Consider the following 23,246-nt stretch of genomic DNA (forward strand, 5'->3'; position numbering starts at 1 on the left):
ATACTGAATAAATGACACTGCATTATTTTCTTACTAAGAAAAAATGGATGCAACAATACTGTATAGTGTTCAAACAGAACTTTTTAAAGCTTTCTACAAAATGGCTAAAAATAGATTTTTGCGAGTTGAAAGAAACCATTTCCAAAAGTATTACAACTACATCAGTGCAAAGTTCACATGTCCTGATACAAATTAGATACAAACCATCTTATAACTCAGCTAAGGAAGTAGAGAGTAATAAGGAAGTCAGACATTTTTAAACAAAGAAAAATCTTTCTTCTTGCTCAGAAACTCATTATAAGATCCAATTACATTGTTACTTTAAGCAAGTTGGGTCTCAGAAATTCTAAACACTGGAATGTTAGGAAACAGCCTGAGACAATCAAGTTGATGTTTTGGTGTGTTAAGTACCAGTAAATGTCCACTCGTGTAAATAAATGCTTTATTATTGTGATTTAAATAGGCAACTTCAATCTACAAAAATACATTAAATGGACAACATCAATCAGTTGCAATGTTAAAAGATTTGGCTAAATTTTAACAGGCTGCAAATTATTGGACTGTCAGCCTTTGAAGTTTCAAAGATTCCTATTTAGAGCAGAACCTATTCTAATAATATGAATAAAATAACCCACACAGTCACGTATTTTAAGAATTAAAATGATGGTCATCATCTTTGTCAAAGTAACTGGTTCCATAATTAATTTCTAAATCTACTCAACTTGAAAACATTTGTGTGCAATATAAAGAAGGTCAATTTCAGGGTGTTTCCTACTGTCAGTGCTGAAGCATTCATATTACAAGCACCCACTAATGAAACTAACAAATAAGTAATGCTGCCCAGTTTACTTTTACCAATGTCCTAAAATATACACTTACAATACTGGAAATAATAATAATAATAATTGCTTACACTTATATAGCGCTTTTTTGGAAAATCCACTCAAAGCGCTTTACAGGTAATGGGGACTCCCCTCCACCACCAATGTGCAGCATCCACCAAATAAACCTTTTTGATTTATACAAAACCCTTTGTGATTTATACAAAAATATTTTACCTTTTGTATAGGCTCTTTAAAGACTTGGTCAATATTAGACAATCACAACAGGTCAAGACCATATGCAGTACTTTGGGTTTTTTTGTTGGCCACAGATAATTTCATATTATTATTTCTTATCATATTAAACTTATTATCTTATTTCATAGTCACAAGTAAATGTTCATTGCTAAGGTGTTTGCTTTGTGAAGACAGATCCATAACACAAATCAACTCGGGAAACATTTCAGTAATTCTACTGTTATCAAACGGAAAGAAAATGTGCTGAGGTGTTAATAGGACGATTCTAGCACAGGTAATTTACTGTAAGTTAACGCTATCAGTTCGGTTTTATTTGACATTGGTAATAAACGACAAGAGGGCTCTTCGCGAGGTTGAGTGGTACTTGGTAAGGAAAAACATTTTTTACAAAATGTAAAATACAGTGTAGGTTGAATCAGGTGCCCTGTGCCTATTTGAATAGCTATTATTTTTGTTTTTAAAGGCATTTTTTAGTGGTCTGGTTCACACACCAGTGCTCTATCACTGACACACCTGCAGGACTGAGAACACAGACAGCAAATGAAACAGACTGGTGATTTACAGTTGAAGTAAATTTAAAGATTTGACTTCCTGCTGAATGCAGAACAGCCTGCACACAATTAGCTTCACCCCATTCCACATGTAACAAATGGTAACAGAACTACACGTATATGTTGTGACCTGCATAACAACAATGTGGAAATTGTATATGGCTCCACAATTGTACAGTCTGAATTTTTCATCTTAATGCAGTTGCCATTCAGTTAGAAGTGATTCTTCTTTCGCACCCTGTTGATCCATTTCTGTGGTCTTATAAGGCAGATGTGCTTTCAGTGAAGCAGATAACCTACAAGACTGTCCTTGTTTTTTTACAAAAGCTCAAAATTTTTGCAAGAAAGCTCAGCATCAACCAAGAAAAAAAAAACAGACTTGCACAAAACTAGACAGGACTCACAAATAACAAGGTCTAATGACTTCAGTTGAGTACAAAAGTCAGAAATCAATCGCATGGTACAGTATGAGAAAATGAAAAATGGTAGGGGGTTTCCCTGTGTTATGTGTAATGGCTGGTGATTTCAAGCATAAATGTAGCCATTTGCAGTGTCTCAGGCTGGCCACTGTACCATGAGGAAAATTGTTTTATGGAGAAAAAAGGTGGACTCTGCGAATTGTGAATTTCGAAAGGGGCCACTTCACAATGAGTCCAGTTTTCAAGACCTGTTTTCACTGTGCATTATATAGGCATACATTCTGTACTACACTAAGTTTTGACATGGCTGAACAACACTGGGTGGAGTTCCCTTTTGAAAACAGTCCCTGGTGTTTATTTACAAGTCCTGAATTATGATTAGTGATTTAAGGAAAATGCTGTGCTTTTCCTTTTTTTTAGGACATATATGAAATGAAAGAAGGGGGCAGCATGGTGACACAGTGTTGAGCATTGCTGCCTCGCAGCCCTAAGGCTCTGGGTTCAATTCAGGACTTGGAGTGCTATCTGTGTGGAGTTTGTATGTTCCTCCAGGGGCTCTGGTGTCGTTCCACAGTCCAAAGACATTCTGGTAGGTAAATTGGATTCAAGGAAAACATTTTGGCAATGTGTGTGTCTCTATCTGAGTTTGTGCCTGTGCATGTACAGTATATGCCCTGCAAAGGACTGGCATCCTCTCCAGGATGTATACTGCCTTGCACCTGTTACTTGTCTGGATTTATTATGTATTTACTGTGTATTTATTAACACTGGCTTTAAGTAATGGAGATTTAGAGCTTAGCTGCAATGAAAACCAGGAGACACAGTGTTTCTCCGGGAACAGGATTAGGAACCACTTGTCTAAGGAGCAGTGCTGCACACACTCTGAGCCAGAGAATGACCACGATGGACCCAGGGCAAAGACCAGAGCTACTCTTGTTACATAACCTCACAGAAGCATGTCGGAGGACAGAGGCCTTCCATTGCGTCGCAAGGAAAGGAGACTGGTCAGCTCAAGTCCACCGTTTTCCCCACGGCACACATTTCACAATATTTAATAGAGATATTGACATTGGACATGGTTTAGGGCAAGTGAATGAATAATAACAAAATAAAAATCCAAACACGTTTCACAGATTACAGTCAGAACAGACAACGTCCCAATGTTTAATATGCAGTTATATTAATGGTCAAATGTTATGGGCTAGATTTGACATTTAAAAAGAAAAAAATATTGTAAGTACCGTATATTTGTACAGGATACGACACTGAAGATTGGAACTGTGCAACCTCGACAGAACGTGCTTAGTTTATCACAGTTTTGTATACAATGCGACTCGGAGACAGAAATGGAGGGCAATATGTTGTTGAGTATTCTGTATTTGTGAAGTTTTTTTTAACTCGTCTACTGAACACTAGTTCTGTGCACAGAAGCTTTTTACAGCTTTGGACAGAACCCTTTTAAATATATATATATATCGTAAGCAAACATTTTCTCCTTTGCATTCGTCTTTTGCATCGCTCATCCAAAACATCTGCACCACTGCAGCCCCCCTTGGTTCGCCCTGCATGGGGGTCCCAGCCTCCTGGTTCAATCGACAAGGGGCTGTTCCTCAGCTAAACGGGTTAATTCAAATCTCACTGTGAGTAAGCACTCACATTAAATACATTCATTCTTGGGTGTTGTTATTCCTTACAAAATAAGATTGGTAGCAAGTTAGCAGGGCTGCAGTAAAGACCAGCAAAAGAAAAAAGTCAACAAAAAAGTTGAAGATTACTGAAACAGCTAAAAGGTATAATGTGTGGTAGGATGAAAAAGAAGAAAAAATATATTTTGAGCAAGGAATACTGGAGTTCGTTGACTATTTAAGAAAGGATGCATAAAATATATCTATGTACATGTACATATATGTACAGTACATTAGTTGCATGTGTATCAAAATCAATAAAATTTAAAGGGAAAACATTCCTTTTTGGTTGTTTACTACAGATTCATATAATATAATATAATATAATATAATTTTTTGTCCCAATAGTGTTACACTACTCATTGTACTGTATTATTTTCGTGATTTTATTTAACGTAGCATAAATTTGTTTGGACTTCTACAGAGAGATATGCTCCGTGCAAGGAAAGCGTTTTCCTTTGGATTCAAACTCACAACTTTGCAGTTATAATTTCAAAGCCTCTAATTACACCTTACTGCTTCCGGATTGTGATCCAGATTGAAACATAATAACACATCAAGACTGGTGTTAAAAACAGTGCTAATATATTGCTCACATCACTGCAGAGAAAAAAAATCAGTTACCATTTTTTTTAAAATAAGAGGAAGCTACAGCTGTAGTTTTTAAATACATGTTCTAAATACATATTTTTAGTATGTCAGTCTGTTTCTATGGTGTCACTCTGGCTTTTAAACAATAGGAACAGCACGCTATTTTTATGTCACAGAATAAAAACTTTTGATGTTCAGTAACATTTTCATATTTAGAAGTGGAAAATTTCTGAATCTGCTCGGCAAATAGTAAATAGTTGAATATAAAAATACAACTGCCAAATACCAAAGGGCCAAATCGGTTGACCTCAGAGACCCAAACTAGGTCACATTGGGGAACCCTGCTAGTAAGTATACAAAATTAACAGTAACACCTTTTTGAAAGCTTTTTTTTTTTTGGTGACTTTATGGCTGAATAAAATAAACCAGAAAACGGAAACAGAATATGTGTCAAAGTCTCCTTTAAAGACAGGCTTAGGTCTTCAAGTTCTCCCTCATGTTTTAGTAAGCTCTTGACATGAACAAGGTATTAAATTCACACGCTGTGTTTGGAAACATTTGGGATTCTGCCAAGTGATTGTTTTCTTAACCTCATGTGTACTTGAAAGCATCCAGTATAGCTCTCCCTGAAGCTGTATGTGAACATGTATGGAGAAATTTTAAACACTACATTGACACAAGGCCTCCTGAGAATTTACAGCTCAAATGCATCACATATTTAACTGGTTGTTTATTTCCCTTAGCAACAAAACTTCCACATGAAACTGAAACATTTCCAAAGTAGCAAGAACAAGATAACAAGAGAATAATAAATAACCAGTAAGTTATCTGGCTAATATGCATTATACAATACAAATAAAACTATGAAGGTGATTTGCACAAGGGAGACAGGATGAACCAGGTGTAGGAAACCAAGTTCATAGTGTGCAGGACAGAACAATTATTGTGATGTCACTTCCTGCACTGAAGTCTCCATTGCAAACAGGCTAACCTTTAAGCATAGAGGATGTTTCCACTGTTAGTAAACACCAGCTGCTTGGAGTTGGGAGAGGCTTTAGTGATAGTGATGTCTGGCTGTTGATGAGACACACATGCCCCAGTGACAGTGGAAATGCTGTTCACTGTGTCCTTTCTCATTTTCACACACAGCATAAATTCAAAAACGATGTTCCATTAAAGTAAAAGTATAACCATTAATTAGCTAGAGTCCTTTCACATTGCTATGTTTGGCACATTTTGTTAACATAATTCACATGTACAGTATGCTGTGGTGCATCTTCCCTCCATGTTCCCAGGAGGGCTGTATAAATTCTCCTGCTAAACGATGATGCCTCTTAGTGTCAGCAGTCATTATATCGTCCACCTTCTCCCTCCTCGTAGATTGCAGTCTGCAAGCTATGATACTTTAAAATTTTACAAAGAGCCTTACTGCCACCTGCTACACACAATATAAACTATTATGCAAGAGCAGTAAGTCATACAGAAAGACAGAAGCCTGTGTAACCAAACGCTATTTATTTTTCCCATAGAGTTTTATCTTTACTCAGGCAAAAATGAATTCTCTTTAAAGCTTATAAAAGATTAACAAGAAAAAATCTAAACATGCTACTATTGGAGGAAATTCCTCTTATGATATGAAAGCCATGATTGACTTAGGCAGGGCAAATGTCTGCTCAGATATTATCAGTCTTTAAACAAACATTTTTGTTCCCCAAGGAAACCTCAGCACTATTACCACTAGGGTATTATTTCCTTAAAAATTTTGAGGAAATGTTCAGCAATTTTGCTTCCGAGCCAGTTTTCCCTCTAAGAAGGATGTCATACAGGTTCATGCATGAGAAATTAACTGACACCACAACTCTTCCCAAAACAAAAGGACTGTCTTGCTTCTTAAAGATGATGATGACAAGACATCGATCATCATAGAGCAAGTGTGTAAATTACACACTTCCACTTTAAATAATGATAAGAACAATTGCTTTTTACATTTAATATTTACATTATTACATTATTGTAACAAGACACAATAAAGAATATTTAAACATAGAGCACAAAATTCTGTCAATGCTAGGGATGAGATTTAACGTACAGTATACAGCTTGTACGTTATTGATAATCACAAACAGCCTGAATTATAAAAGCACTTTTTTGCAAGTGTAAGTCTTGCAAGGTAAGTCTACATGGCTACTTGTCCCCCTACCCCTAAAAAACAAACCAACCCCAAGTCTTACTAAACAAAATACCAAATTGTAAGACACAAGAGGATTGTTATTTACAGAAAAGATGTAATTTAACTGCGTTCAACACATGGATTCTGTATCACTGCAAGCGTGTAGTAAATAACCTACTGACCAACAATTTTTGGCAGATCTCTTTGTCAACACTTAACTAAGGCAGTCGGTGCAAATATATACACAACACCATGTCATAACTAACTAGTAGGGTGATTTCTGAAAACAAGGGGCACAAAACACAAAACATGGTCATCACACATCTGAGAAATTCACTCAAGCCTTCTGCAAAAAGAAACTTCAGAGATCTAGACCTCACACACTTTTCTTTTTTGGTAAACACTGACCAGAATATCTCCTTCAAAATGTATGAGTAATCTTTCCTGTCCCTTTCAAGGCTGCTTGTTAGCTTCCTAAATTATGTTTGATTTTAAAACTTTAACAGATCCATCCATCCATTTTCTAAACACTTCTTCCCATTCAGGGTGGCTGGGGAGCCTGACCCTATCCTGGCCAGCAATGGGCACAAGGCAGAGTACACCCAGGATAGGACGCTAGTCCACTGCAGGGCAGACACACACTTGCCCTACAGACTATTTTCCCAGAAGCTAACTTACTGTACCTATCACTATGTTATTGGAATGTGGGAGGAAACCCACCTGAACATGAGGAGAACATACAAACTCCACACAGAAAGCACCCCAGGTCAGAAACTGAATCAGAGCCCCAGCTCAGCGAGGCAGCAATGCTAACCACTGCATCACTGTCATGCCTGACTATAACAGATGTAGATAAATAACCATTTTGGGCTGTAAGAAGTTGAAAAACTGTAATTGAAATCTTGTAGCTGAGTGGGATATATGAGAATTGTCTAGGTACTTTTTAAACACTGCCTTTGTAAATTATAATAAAACAATTAAAAGGTATAGAATGTTCCTCCTTACCAATTAAGGTCACCTTGACATTGTTTAAGAGAATATGACTCCTATCTTTAAAAAGTAGGGCCCCATTGTTAATTTGAACTGCTGAAGGCTTGTAAACTCCAATGTTCCAATGCACTTATTGCCCTGAACATTATGAAAGCACCTGAATGGAAAATAATTCTGGGGGCTGTTTCACCTTGCTGAAGATTTGAGTAAATCACTCACTTTTTGATGCAGCTCACTGGCTCACTGAATCCACACCCAAAACACTCTCAATTGTTGTTACATCAGGGTTAACGCCCCGGTGACTTGGCCAAATTTCCCCCTGGACTCCTAATAATCCCCATCTCTGAACTGGCTTGATTACTCAGTGTCCCCATTACCGGTAAAGCGCTTTGAGTGGAGTGTACAGAAAAGTGCTACATAAGTATAAGAATATATTGTTTTTCTTCTTATTATTGAATTGCAGTTACGGAATCTGTCTGCCTTTATTGACACAAAGAGATACAGTCCCAAAGACATCTACTGTACAAAGAAAAACGTATTCCAACAAGAACATTGATCCCCACCACTTCAATGAGCTGAACCTTACCACTGTTCTTATACCAAACTACTACTAACAAACTTACTTCTCAGTGATACACCCTTAAGTTAAAAAAACATTTGAAACCGTGTTAATGCTAACTCTAAGCCTATAATACCATTGCAGCCTTGTGTACTATACACACCACTATCTTTGAGGATATTTTTGGCTTTATGCAGTAGCAGGCCCATGGTTGCTGCAGCCCTTTCAAGAGACAACTGGCCACAATACCGATAAATTAAAATATATGGTTTTCACATTTAGTTAAATTCCAAATATAAATTCGAATTTAGTTTTTCTAGCCTGATCTGTGATTGGAGTACCTACTGTAGCAATCATCTCGCATGGATGAGCACTGAAACAAACAGTCCACTATTTATCTTATGCTCTATGACAACTTGTAAGATAAAGAACTGAATTACCAACTATGAATCAGGCCAGTTTTCCAAGAAATACTAGGAATTGTGACGAGAAAGAAAAACTGACAGTCATGAAATCTTAAAATATAAAGTCAAGGTGTCAAAACACGTCTCAGAAGGCACCAAAATGTCTGGAAACCACTTCTTCTTTTTTTCTGTCTTAATAAAGAACTGTTACCGCATTACAAAGGGAAAGAAAAGAAAAACTGCAGAGTGCCATTTTAGACTTAGTGTGTATCTTTCAACAACACCAAATTGTTCTGTCTCATGTCAAATATGTGATATTTATTATATAAAATGTGGCAGAAGCTGCAATTAAATGGTTACAACATTAATTAAAAGCTAAAAGCACAAAATTTATTAAGCATTCCCCAAAAAGGAGCATTTATGGACATTTTTTATAGAAAGTTACAATATTGGACATTGCTACAGTGATTAAAAAGTGGTAAAAAAAGCCCACAAAATCTGTGCAAACACATATTTATTCTCTCTTATTTATCTTCTCTTAACGTTTTTTTTTAAAATAATTGTAGGGACCCAAATAAACTGTCACATCAGAAAGAACAATAAAAAGCCTCAAAGAAAACAGACCTCATACAACCTTTATAAGTGACTGCTCAGATGCCTTTGCTTTCCAGACCCTCATTAACACCAAGTCTATAGTTTCGAAACAAAGCTGTTCAAGAGACGACGAAACCACTGACAGAGCTGGACTTTAGATTGAGAAATGCTGCAGCTGAGACGTCACTGTATTTTTAGATGAGAGCCAGGAAACAGGCAGGGAGCTATGGTCAGATTATCGTGGTAACCCTTCTGCAATTGATGTGCTGTATTTCCTCCTCTGAGCTGGGCCATTTGTGCAAGAACTCTGACATGTTAAGGGAAGACTGCTGATTCAGATAGTGAGCAGGGTCTTACTACATACAGTAGATAACATGCTGTTTAATGTCCAATAAAATAAAAGCTTATGTAGATAACCACCTGAGAGCTAACACCATCATCAACACGTCTCTTTTCAAATGCTAATCCCTATTCTTAATGGCATTTTAGCAAGCATTTTCAAGGAACAATGGCAGATGACATTCAACTTGTTTGGACATTTTAGTGTATTTTCTTAACAAATGAGCACACCTCAAAAATGTCACAATGCCACAGTTCTTCTTGCAAAAAGGAAATTCTCCATTTGACACACATTAGCTGTTTAGGACCTTGCAAATCATCAAACTCAGTATTTATAAACTTGGCAATCCAGAGGGTGATTGGTACCTCCACTCTTAAACTGTCTGATTTTGATTTATGTGGCTTATAGTTAAATAAAATGGATACAGAACCAAAATGTAAGGTTTTATCTGCATTAGTCTAATACTGATGTGCAGCAAGTGAGCCACAAATTGTGCTGATTGTTTAAGAGATCCTCTTATGTCTTATACTATGTTCAAAACACACAAAGTCAAAGCTAAAACTCAAAACATTACTGCGGCCCCACGGCAGAGGACAACCAGCTCAGAGTCTGAAAATGATAATCCTGCCAAACCAACAAATTAATACTTCTTCGAAGAACGACCCCTGCTACTACAACACATAAAGTAGTATGACATGAAGCATCTGTATAAAACGATTTTGACAAAACAAGATACAGGTAGATAAGGTAAATTATTTCTTTAAATTGTAGCGAGAATTCAAAGTAGTTGCCCAATATGCAAAATGAGATGGTATATTGATATAGAATACATTGTATATGTAGGCATAGCTTCCATACTTCAGCAAGGTATTCAGCAGCATAAACTACAAACAGGACTCATTCTTTATCTTATCTGTGGAAGTGATGCTTATGAAAGTATTGAACTAGTATTAAACTATCAGACAGCACAAACATTACTGATACAATACTATCGTATAGAAAAGTAAATGTGGCTTAGATGAGATACCAAGCTAAAAGTGTTGAAAACCATCTCCGGGCATCTGTCTGTACATTGTTTTTAATCCGCAATGCGTGTCTAAAACAGATGACCACCTGTTTTCTTGCATTTCCTGTGAAGTATGTGGGTTTTGCATTATGAGTTATAAGCTACTCTCCATTGTTGAAAGGCAAATAATAAGCTACATACTAAAAAATTTACAGAAATATAATACATGACATATTTAAAAAAAACTTTGCTGATAAAGTCCACAATATATTTTTAATAAAAGTATCATTCTGGCATTAAATAAAAAACAACCAAAAAGATTTTAATTTCAATGACATTCAGTTTTTCATTACGTCTTTTTTCTTTACATTTTATAGCAAACTAATATTGAACAACATCATTATTAGGAATAAAAATATTCCTAATAAACACACTTTGTTCCAGTGTCTTGAAGTTAAAATCTCAGTACTTCCAGACACCTCATCTTCAAATTATACACCTGAAGATTCCAGGTGTATAATGAGTCTGCTGAAATGATATTAATGTGAACGAGTTGACTTTTTACTGTTAAAGTATCAAACCTGAATAATTTATGGATAGATTTCTAGATGTTGTAGTGTGTTCTGTATTTGTTTTGCTTTATGAACCAGTTAAACAAAATGTAAAAAAACTGTAATGTTTGGTTTGCTTAAGCTATCTATCCTGAAAATCCTGAAAGCTATGGTATCTTTCCTTAAATACACAAAAAGTATGACACTTCTCTTAAAATTTTTTATTTGTTTTTTAGTTTAGCCAGCATTTATTTGCGTACATCTCTAACATTACTTTACCCCATAACAAAGTAAAACCATAAAACGTAAACTTAAAAATTAACAAAAGAAGAGTTTCTAGAATATTAAAATTGCCCAGAATTCTCTAAATTTTGTTTTAAAAAAAATAAAATCATACGATGTTTGTTCCATAGAGAAACCCATGATATTAAAAATCTGAAGGACTTTGCACAGTCATAGAAATACAATCTTATTCTGGTAACATACGTGTTGGGAGGCACACACATCGACACCTACAAATGGTTTCAAGACAGCCCTCTACTTCAGTGCTAATTCACGGATTGTATATTAAGTCAGATACAACACACGCTGCTCCTAGAAGACGTTTATTGCATTTTACTTGGGTTTAGAAACTGTTGTCTTATTAAAAGACGGTAAAAGAATGTACTTTAAACGTACAGTGCTTTGAAGACATGGAGCATAATATTTCCATAAAAGATGATGATTATGGAGATGATGCAGATACTGTCTTTATTAATAGACTGTAAAAACCAACGGGAAAACAAACAGCTGAACCGAAGTAACGTTTTTTAAAAACTGTATCAAATAGGACTCTTACCACTTTAATTTCAGGTACTATTATTGAAAGAAAATATATTTTTTTTAATGTAAAGAATTGAGTACAGAATGGTGTTACCACCAAACTAAGTATACTAGTAACTGTTTGGGACTATAACAAAATAATTGACTTACTTTTGTAAATTATAGATCCTTGTTCTGTCCAGTAATTGGCGCCTTTAAATTGTCGCAGATCAACTATTTTTCGAATTTCACGCGTACTGTTTACACATTTATTCTTCTGAAAAATGAAGTCCAGTTTTAATTTCTGCTGTTAACATCCAGCACACAGAATGAGGAACTTGGTTTTCAGAATTGGTTTGGGAGTTTTTAGTGCAACTTCCTGGTACAATGTTCAGTATGTTTAGCATTTATTTGCATAATACCACTGCGCTCTTCAAATGTCCGGTCTCTGGAGACCTTTATGTTATCTTGAACAGAAGCAAAATTTCTGGGGAAAGGAAAGATACTGGAGTTGCAAGTGCCAACAATTAAAAAGGCATTTCAGGAATTAATGCACTTTTTTTAGAGCAGCAAGTTATTAATATTATTTTTAATATTGTGTGGTCGATTACATAGTGTTCCTCTCTGAAAGTAACGAAATAGTTTTTTAAGACTACAACAAATCCACGAATTTGACTTCTACAAAATTAGACAAAAACTCATTCTTTTTTCCCAGTGGCGCATATCTGTAGTGTTATAATACTGATACCGCATTGAAAGGTTTTAGAACATGAGATAATTACAATACAGGTCACAGCCAAGTAAACTTTGTATGGATTGTAAAATGGATGGAAATTCAAATACATATTATAAATTATATAAATTAGGAAACACGTGTTATGCTTTATGTCCAAAATTCAAGGAAAACCTTAGAGATAAAGGATATTTTTTTATAAAAATACCTATTAATTTATTTTTTAGGAATGCTGCAGCAAACTGTTATTTGCTTTTCTGCAAATTTATATTAGGTACAAGTAAGCTGAACAATCAATATAATAAATAACAGAGTAAACAAAAGCGCCAATCGGAAAACGTACTCATAATGGCCGAAGGCCATAAAAGCAACTGCTGTATATGTTCTGCTCTTTCAAAACACTTACGAAGACCCGAGGTCAGCTGGTCTGCTCAGATTTATTGCCACACAACTCAAGAATCTGGTAATTAACGAAGCGAGTAACAAAACTCGAACCGCCTGTTTTGCTTAGTTACTTTATTAAAAACGTTGAAGGCGCTCTATGTAATTTGACAGTCTCCTAGAGTGAGAGCGAAGGCGATGGAGTTATAATTCTAAAAATAAATTAACAGACACTGTATGGAACAAACAAGCAACAACGTTTTTAAATATTGTTTTATCTGTTACCATCCACACCAGGCACCTTTTTTTTTGCTGTAACAGAAGGTGTTGAATCACCAGCATATGCGTGTGTCCAGCACCACACATTTCAAAATTATCTTGTAATCTCATTTACTGCATCTCTTGCTTCTCTTACATCGGTGAGACAAGAAGAAAACTTGCTAACTGTTTCAGGGAGCACATCAGAGTTGTACAGATGAAAAATCTCTCCACCCAAATAGTTCTCCATTTCACCTGTCCTGGCCATGATTTCACTGACCGTTTTGTCTGCATCCTTTTACAGGGGTTTCAATACTACTGCTTCAGAAAAAAAACCAAGATTATTCCTAAATTCGGATGTCTTCCTACCCCCTCTCTCAATGATAGACTAATTTCTTTTTGAGACGTATCCATTCCGATTTTGTCATCTCTCCCCTGGATCTCTGTTTGTTTGGACACTTTTCCTCACCTGCTCTGTGCATTTTTTCATTTGCTCCTTCCTTTTGTTCTCCTGTTCTTCATATCCTTTCTACCTTTCTTCTCTCTTCCTCACACTAGAAGACAGCTCTACAGTCAGAATCTTGTCTCTTCTATTTAAGAATGGAACTAACCTTTACTTGTAACTTTTATTATTAATTTCAGTGAAAAATCCTACTGGATAACCTATGTAGCAGCTGAGGGATTACTTTTGTGTTAATTACTTAGGTTTCACAGTCTCTTTCACGCAGTGGCTTTCTCATGATTCAGGCTCTTGATGTGGCTTACAGGGGGTTCTGTGACTGCTTAGACCCTGATCAATCAGTGACATAAGAGGGAGCTGATGATTCTTTTAGCACATCACTTGTAGGAGGAGCCTTCTTTCTGACCTTTTCCTCATTTGCTTAAGAGACCTCAGATGTTGTCTGTTCCAGCAGAAGATGTACTTTACTGGATAGGATAAGATCTCGGAGTGTTACTCTGGCCCAGTATAGAAGCTATGATTGGCCATGCATGCTCTCTATCCAATTTCACAGTCTTCTTCTCTGGGCTGTGCTGACAATTCTTTAGCAGAAGGCACTGCTTGTAGAAGTTCTGGGGTTGTAGAATTCAGCTTCTTTCATTCACCTGTCCATGCTACCCTGAGGTTAGGACGTTTTGGACACACATGTCCTTGTCATGTACAGTATGAACACTTGCCTTGGACTCTCTGCCAAACATGAGCTCTGCTGCTTGTTGCAAAACAGGATATGTAGTTATTCCTATCCGACACCTTACAATAGTTCTTTTGTTGCTTGTTCCATACAATTAAACACAACATACAAGCTCAACTGCGACCAGATATCTTCTGCTGATATGCCTGAGCAGATTTCCCAAACTGTGCCATTGATCAAACAACTTACTGTGTGCTATACAAAGGCAGTGAGGGGTTCAAAAGACACAAATATCTAAAAAACACCACCTGCGATCTCAGATTGCTGAGTCAGGCCAGAGTAAGTATCCTCCAGTTACCTGGTCAAAGTCATCCGGTAAGAAACGTGCAACGTTATCAGCAGCACATTGTCTAGTTTTATTGCACATGTTGCATTCTTGTATTTATTGTTGATCAGATTGATGAAGGTCTGTTTCAATAAAACTAGTGTTTATAACAGATATAACATGATATAAATGAATAGGTAAAAGCAGAAAGAAGAAACATGATGTTTTGGCTGTGGAGCCTTCTTTAGGTGTGAAGGCTCCACAGCTGAAAAGTTGTGCATCTTCTTTCTGCTTTTCAGCATAGAAAAGAAAGACATCAATGCACTTATGTTGTAATGTCAGTCAACTGTTGCACATCTCATTTACATATGAGCAACAATTTCCATTACAAGTGCGGACTTCCTTATTCTGGATGGACGTATTGCAAATTACAAAACGAAAGTTATAAATAAGACTGTTACAGTATGTGGCTGTCAGAAAATAAAGTCTGTTTTGCCAGGCAGGCAAACTATTTAGAAATGGAACCATCTATATCCAGCTGGACATAGGGGTCTAGTTCTCTCCTTCATGAAAACCATTCATGGATTTTCCATTCCTAAGCACAGAACATAACTGCATTAGCAACTATTCATCACACCACAGTGTGACACATGCCAGCCCACCAGTGTATGTTTATGTGGTTTATCTCCTCTGGGATCCTATCTTATCTTTTAAACATCGGTCTCTTGCAGTCTTCCTAATTCCTCCTGTTCTTCCCTCTCTCTTTTCTTCTTGGATACGTTCAGCTGCACTCACTAACTCTAACCACTCCACCTCAATAGCAACTGCAACCAGAAATCTGATAAATAGTAAATGCCTCGACTGACCTATGCCATGGTGAAGGGAAAGTAAAGATCGTGATGAAGCTTTCCCTGACTGGAGTGAAAAACAGCTGGGAATGAGGAGGAAACAGGCTGCTTGCATTATACCCTGTACTGGTCTGAAAACAATGCACACAGAGATGGGGTGGAAAGTGGATCTGGAAGACAGACAGGGGTCAGCCATTCATCGACAAACTAACATTTCAGAAAAACACAGATGCTGTAAGAAGAACCAACAGCATTTGCTCTTCCTGACTTAACTCCACTCTTTTAACGTGTTGTACTACAGCAATGACATTATTCTACAGAATGTTTACTGAATCTGTTGTTACCTTCACTGTAGCGACCTGGTTTGGTAACCTGGATACACACGTTAAAAACAGAGTAAGCAGGAAGGTGGAGGCAGCCAACAAAGCCATTGGTGTACAACATCTACAGATGGCAGACGTCTACACCAAGCAAGTTATTCGGTGGCACAGAGCTGACAGTCAAAACCCAGTTAGGACACTGACACATTGAAATTGTATTTCTTTGCTGTAAGGCAGGGTTTATAATACCTGTCAAATACAGAATAAGCAACATCATTGGCAGTAGAATAGTCATTGTAATATGCAGGCGTAATGCAACTGAAAAAGGTGCTTAAATCTTCAGTCTTTAAAGGTTGATTTGAAACAGTAAGATTATAAATAACAAAGCTGGCAACATCGAAGCACAATGTTGAAAAAATCAATGCACGCTAACTACATCCACACAAAGCATCCATTTTGTAGCACGTGGCTTCTGTCCTTAATGTCCATGACTGTGAATGGTAGACTGCCAAACAACATTAAGATACTGTATTACACACACAGCCTGTGCCAACGCCAAGTTTCTCATGTTTCTCCACTGTGCCATCTCTCCTGCTTTAAGTAGAAAACTTACAGTGGTGATGCGATCCTTAAAATAAAACAAATTAAAAAGAATCCAATAACTTTTTCTTAAGACACTTCTGTTATTGAATATGTACAATTTTTTTATCAAATGGAAAAAAAACGAAAAAATGAAATAGACCTTTTTTAAAACATGGAATAACGTGTTGTCCATTTCTGGTGCTACATCTATACACACCCCAGAAATAACTTTTTTTCTTCCATCTCTTTGATCCATTTATAAAAGACTTGTGAAAAAGCTTGTTTTTGCTAAATTAGTGCTTTTTCCAAAGTCACAAAAACTCACATCCTTAAATTGTACAATGAAAACTTTTTGTGTAGCAACAAATCTAGCTGTTAACATCTGACAACTGAAATATGCTCTACCAGTGAACAAACTACTAGTATTAAGAAAATCTACAAAAATAGTTATGGAATATAATTTTTTAATAGGAACTTTGATCGATATGCCTCCAAAAAATATAACACTGCCAATAGTATCATTCAAGCTTTGTTACCATACACTGTACATGAATATGGGTTCAAAAATCCAATAATCTTTAAAATAATAAAAAAAACAATAATGGGATAAAGCATGAGCATTACTGATTCACTTTTATAGAAAAGGTACTTTACACAACAAATACATAATAGTTTCCATATTAAACGCTTCTGAAGCACTTAACAGAACAGGTTTAATATTCACAATTCATCAAGAACACTGGTAACATTTCTCAAAATACTTGTAGGCATCTTCTGAAAAATGTATGTAAAATTAAGTCTTAATATATGACAGTTCTCAAGAAAACAGGCTATTGTAAAGTAATAAACACATTAATAATTAACAGTGCATGTATGCACTTAACCTATGTAGAATAATCAGCTGACACTTCACAGTCAGTTCTGATCAAATTGCCAAAGTAAGCAGTGATGGTTTTTAACTTGTTGTTGAGAAAATTCTGCTCCACTTCCACTTTTCCACCAGGTCCTGCTAATGAAGCTATCTGTAAGAGAACAGAAATTGAATTTAATCCCACTGAAAGTTTCACTTTCATTATCATTCATTTCCTCAAAATGTGAGTTAATTCTTTTACTTCACATCTTTTCTCATATTGGGCTCATCAACCAATCTGATGCATCTCTTCATAGAAATAAAAGGATCTCAGTGATTCTGCTGAAAGCTTTTCACACAAACTCAAGAAACTAAAAGCAAATGTTTGACACCTGGACAAGGCTCGCATCTGAAACATTTTTTTCTGTTGTCCACCACAGCATTAACCTCTACTTGTTCCTGTGCAGTAAATGCAGTGCCCCACTTGAGCCTTAATTTTTAAAACCGCAACTTATGTTAGGGATAATCAGCTAAAGCAGAAATAAAGACAAACCCTACATGACAGTAATCCCTTATGCAAACACTATGCAACACAACTTTCGAAACCCCCTTAAGTAAAGTTCAAGTGGATTTCAGAATCACAGAGGCTCTCTGCGCCAGAGCTCATCCTGTTTCTGGTAGGATTAAGCAGACTAGAGAGCACGTGATTTCCTCTAGGGATGGGACGCTGGTCCATCTCAGGGATAACCCCCAGCAGTGCAGATCCCTATATATACTGCTGGGTGGACTGGAACAGCTGCAGATAAAGTACCTTGCTAAAGGGTTAGATAGCCAGGACTTGAATCCACATCCTGTCAGTCATCCGGCAATTAAAGGCACACCCACTACACTATGGCACCACCCTTACACAGAGTGTAAGGAATATTCAGAAGGTTTTGCCGCTCAAATAGAGATTTATTTGTGTTTTAAACCAGAGATCCTCAACTACAGATCTCTTCTGCTGGCTCCTTCACCCATTCCTGAATGTCAGGATTCAAGGAATCACATTCTTGAAACTGTAACATGTAGAAAAGACGTCAGATGTCAAAACAAATGTGTGGTACTTGGGGCTGAAGTTAATAATTCATCTGCTTAAGAGGTACCGCACTGGTGAGGTAGCTTGTGAACCATACAGTAGGTCAACATAACACAGCATAATTTATGGATGATTTTACAAAGGTGGTCCAGGAAGTCAGCATAACATTAACCAGTGATTGTAGTTTTTTCCCTGTGGCTCATAATTGCATAACACTGTGCTCCTTTTTGAAGCCCACAGCCTTCTGGCTATCTGAGGCTGTGGTGTGGAACACATCAGATTGGGAATGGAAATGCTAGGTGCTAGCCAGAAGCTATACTGTATTACCCTGCAACTCAAAATGAGTAACCCTTTGAAGCTCAGCAGGTGTGAGCCTGGTCAGTACCTGGATGGGAGACCTCCTGGGAAAGCTAAGATTGCTGCTGAAAGTGGTGTTAGTGGGGCCAGTAGGGGGCACTCGCTCTGCAGTCTGTGTGGCTCCTAATGCCCCAGTACAGTGATGGGGACACTATACTGTAAAAAGGCATTGTCCTTTGGAGGAGAAATAAAACCGAATGAGATGATGAGATGAGAGGTCCTGACTCTCTGTGGTAGTTAAAAATGTGCTTTTCAAGAAGAGTAGTGGTGTTAACTCTGGTGTCCTGGCCAAATTTCCACCTGGCCTTTATCAATCATTGCAAACACTTATGCAAACACTATAATCCTCTTTAAATTGGTTTCATTACTTTGTTCCCCTCCCCACTGAATATAGTATGTGCTGTTTTCAATAATGTGTATGAACCGTACAATAGCCAGTATATTTTAAGTATGTGACTTGCACAACTGTGAACGTCTCTCTTACTTCCCAGCATTACTGCTCAATATAATTATATAAAAAAAGAAATATACATTTCTGAGATATTTATGAGATGCGGGGATTTTTTGAAAGACTATTGTCAAAGAAGGATTTTGTAACAAGTGCACTGCGTTTATTATAAGATAGGTCAAAAGAACACATTTGTGCAAAGTTTGCAACCAAATGTGCAAGTCACCTTTTAGTTTAAGCTTAACTTACAGCATACTGTATATAGAGTACATGTTTCTCTTACTAAGTTGTTTTATGCCCTCAAGAAAAGAACAAATTATTCAAACTTACTTGTAAAAATATCCCAAGATCTCAATGAATTTCAGTGGAACATGATATAGCACTAGAACTAGCTGAACTGGCTATGAATATTTTATGCATATTTTTGACTGCTTTGACTGAAGTCATTCTGGTGGGGAAGTGTGATTTCACAGCAATTTGTACTTGGTTTTGCACATCTGACATACTTATAAACAAGCTTAAATAGCAGTAACGCTCTTATACAGTACATAGCTAAGTTAACAACATAGACCGTCACTAATGAAAGGTACAGTATATTTGTGCCGTAATCATATTGTACATGCATTCATAATGTTTTCCTTATCTACTGAAAACTAAATGCAATATTTTTAACCTATAATTAAACTTTTAACTTCCTCTTTTCTCATTAACAGACATTTTATCATGGAAATATTCAACAAGATGTGTGATCAACCCTGAAACCATAGTATATTTCAAGAAAAAAATGTTTTCCACAAGACATTTTGTAAATTACATACAGTAGCTTTGAACTTGATTTTTTTTGTGCAAATTCCATTATCAGTTGTTTTCTTGAGATGAACTTTTAATTCACCTCTAAACTATGGGCTAGTTATACTGTATATTTTAAAATATGTATTTCCTTTGTCCTACAATGACATGCATCTTAATATTTTAAGTAAACTATCAAGAACCAAAATTTTAATATTAGCATGTTGGAACTAAACCTGGGCATTAATGGGAGTAATTTTGATTTAAAATTATTCAGCATGGAATAAACCTTTACCTGTTCCTATGCAGCCTACGCATGCTGACGCAGCTACTTACTTGAGATTTTACAACTGCCTACTGATATTTTTTAGTTGTTCTTGATTTCTCTAACATACTATTAATTTTGTTATATTTACAGTATATTCTAAATGCTGGACAGAAGAAATATAGAATCCCTTTCATTTCTTACTTTCAATACATTATTGACTTGATGTCAGAACAGAATCGCACTGCCATGCCTCTATTCATTAACCTTTAGGAGGTGAAACTTAAGAGACAACTTGTTCCAGCCCTTCATTCTAGTTCAGAAATACAGAACAATTGCAGAACCACTGCCAAAAAGGGGAACCATTAACACAGCAGAGAATCGGCTTACAATTCAATGAAGAAAATAAAACAACAATTTTGTTTCTCTTTCAACAGACTATACTGTTCACAGAAGAGGGTGTCATTGGGATTCCATTTAACCTGGTTAGGTTCTCTGTTAAAGCAGAATGTTTGAAAAAATGGGAATAAATTCTTGCTTAAATTACTACCTCAAATGAAAGGGAACAGTAACAGCATAACCATTTGAAGCACTTTCCCATCTCATGTCTCACTGAGAAATGAAAAGCACACTGCTTATAGAACAATGCCAAACTCAGTGGAATACTATAACAATTACAGCATAAAGCACTTTGGAAATATGTTATTCTATGGCATAATTCAACAGTGTTCTAAGGCATAATTTAAAAATATACCATATTTCTATGTGTATGTGTACTGTATAATGTACCATATAGAGTGTGTGCGAGGCATAACATTTTGCACTTAGACCAAAAAGTGACATCATATCCTCTGACCATAAAACATCCGGCCACATGTCTGCAGTTGAATATTTAAGTAGAGTCTTTTTTGATAAAGGCTCCTTTTTAGCCACTCAGCTATACAGACCAGCTCTATGTAGTGTGACGGCATAGCACAGCTTACACTTAAGGGAACTGATCCGGGCAGACCGTTCACAGGCCTACCACAGACTGTTGGGTAAATTGTTTCGCCATAACATGAGCTAACTTCCCCTTTTCATGTACTCTTCTCCGAAAGTACATGGCCCCCTTCCGGGGTAATATGCCAAAATTTAAGGTGACTTTGTTTTAATCGAGTTGCTTCCAAATAATTTGTCTAAACTCCATCTGAGCTCTTTGCTCGTGGTTACCCAGGCCCAGAGACGCATCTGCCAAGCTACACCACCCTTGGCAGCATGCCACAACTCTTTAATTTCCTCAGCACTAGCTTGTATGTCCCCCTCTGGGGTCATGCTCAAGGTTGAAATATGGGATCACTGAGCCCTTCGCTCACGGTATCCCAGCAACTCATGCACCCTGTCTACACCCTGCAGACCCTCACTCACAGACTTCAGGCATCAGGATATAAACAGCTGTCTCAAACTCTGCTCCCTCATGGGAAGCAGCAGCTGAAACTCTGACACCCGGTCTTTCCCTGTTGGCTGGAATGGCTCTACTGCTTTCTTTACCTTACATGCGATCTGACACAGCAATGACCTACTAGATTTGGAGCACTGAGTAAATTTGGAGCGTTCAAATCCGAGGTGACTTTACTGAGAGCACCCTGCTCCTCAATCTACCACCCCTTGCCTTAGCAGCTACTGGTTCATCTGATCTTCTACCAGGCTGCCCTTCAACTTCGTGTCGCCATGCGGCCATCAGATCAGACTCAGAAGTGCGTAAATCTTTCAAAGTCAATTTTGGCTTCCCAGTGGTAAACCTAACCAGTTTCCTGCTTGCCTAGCTGCTCAGTATGGAAGGGCAGCCTGATGGAGACAGTATGTGGGTGGTTTGATGCACAATCCACTCCTTAATGATGGACTTCAAAGTACTCATAGGGACAAGTCATCATCTCACGATCGGTGCTTCTCTACCATTTTATTCCTGATTTGTTTTGAAAGGTCCTTGGTCTTCATGGTTGACTTGTCATATCTTTCTATGAGCTGTCACTTGGAATTCTGTATCTGAGGGAACTTAGATGTATTTACTCTGATATCAAGTTAAACCACATTGATTTCACACAGAAACAATTTAGCTATGCTTTTCTACCTGAACCAATTTAGTATTAATGTAGGAAAGGGGCTAAATCCTAAATTGAAAGATTTTTTTTATTTTCTTTAAAAATATAATTTAATTATATACTATCACCATCTATAGCGTTACAGGTTTGGAGAATTGTGTAGATTCTAAACATAAAGTCATATTTGAAAGTTTCATTATTGCAAGCTCAGATAGCAATAACAAAATGTAGAAGCTTTGCAGAAGGGTGAATACTTTTGCAGCGCACTGTATATAATATGTAGATCATAAATGATCACAACGTAAGTTATTTCCTAAAGCGTTTGCAGATAATATGCATCATAAATACCAGAGAACTATGTAAATAACACATGCCTTTGGATTAGATGCAGGATATTTCAGTTTTCTTGCTTATTACTTTCTAGGCCTGTGAAACTTTCCTTGAAGCAGTTAAAAGCACTGATCTTACTTGCAGAAAGAAAATAGCCCAAGGATGTTTTAGGGATTTTAAAGTTCATCTTGTATAGACTGAAAACCTTGAGAAAAGCGTGTAAGTTTCATGTAAGTTTCAAATCGGTACTTTCAAGCATCCTTTGCTATTTGCAAATACTACAGTACCAAACTTTAAAACTAGTCATTAAAACTTGTCTGTGCTTAGGAATGATTTGACCATACGACAGTCTGCATTTGATCAGACTGTCTAAGGGCAACTAAACAATCACAGAGTTTCAAAGTACATCTTTTCTAATAATGTGCTTTGTAACATTTTCCCTTAGGGAGCTAAATGAAAAAGGACAGTACTGAAAGTATGTGCAGACAACATTCAGAAATTCCTCTGATGTTCAGAGGGAATTTGTCACTATTCTGTTACAGTTGTCAATAACTATCCAAAAGGATAAGGGAACTTGAAACAAAATGTCTTTAGGACATCCTTATGATGTAAAACGAGAGAAATCTAACTTCACAAATAAAATTATTATCTGATAGCTATGCGCAGTCGCTTATGAGAAAATGTAACTATTCCTTGGAAAACCTTCATGACTGCGGACCACACAGTGAGAAGGAAAG

At 36.8% G+C, this 23,246-nt stretch overlaps 2 protein-coding genes across 7 annotated transcripts in view; both read right to left on the reverse strand.

Annotated features, from left to right (window-relative positions):
- The window catches only part of lyn (LYN proto-oncogene, Src family tyrosine kinase), a 35,138-nt gene extending 23,073 nt beyond the window's left edge, over window positions 1–12,065 (reverse strand). For both annotated transcript variants that reach the window (XM_088919336.1, XM_088919335.1), the window contains exon 1: window positions 11,912–12,065. The gene's annotated coding sequence lies outside the window, so the exon portion shown is untranslated. The remainder of the gene's footprint in view (window positions 1–11,911) is intronic.
- A 4,702-nt stretch (window positions 12,066–16,767) lies between these two features.
- The window catches only part of tgs1 (trimethylguanosine synthase 1), a 44,884-nt gene continuing 38,405 nt past the window's right edge, over window positions 16,768–23,246 (reverse strand). For all 5 annotated transcript variants that reach the window (XM_088919341.1, XM_088919340.1, XM_088919343.1 and 2 more), the window contains one exon: window positions 16,768–17,339. In XM_088919341.1, coding sequence (XP_088775467.1) covers window positions 17,202–17,339 — 138 coding nt within the window. In that variant the 3' untranslated portion in view covers window positions 16,768–17,201. The remainder of the gene's footprint in view (window positions 17,340–23,246) is intronic.

The sequence above is a fragment of the Atractosteus spatula genome, chromosome 6 (assembly GCF_055471065.1).
Source record: "Atractosteus spatula isolate fAtrSpa1 chromosome 6, fAtrSpa1.hap1, whole genome shotgun sequence".
Lineage (NCBI taxonomy): Eukaryota > Metazoa > Chordata > Actinopteri > Semionotiformes > Lepisosteidae > Atractosteus > Atractosteus spatula.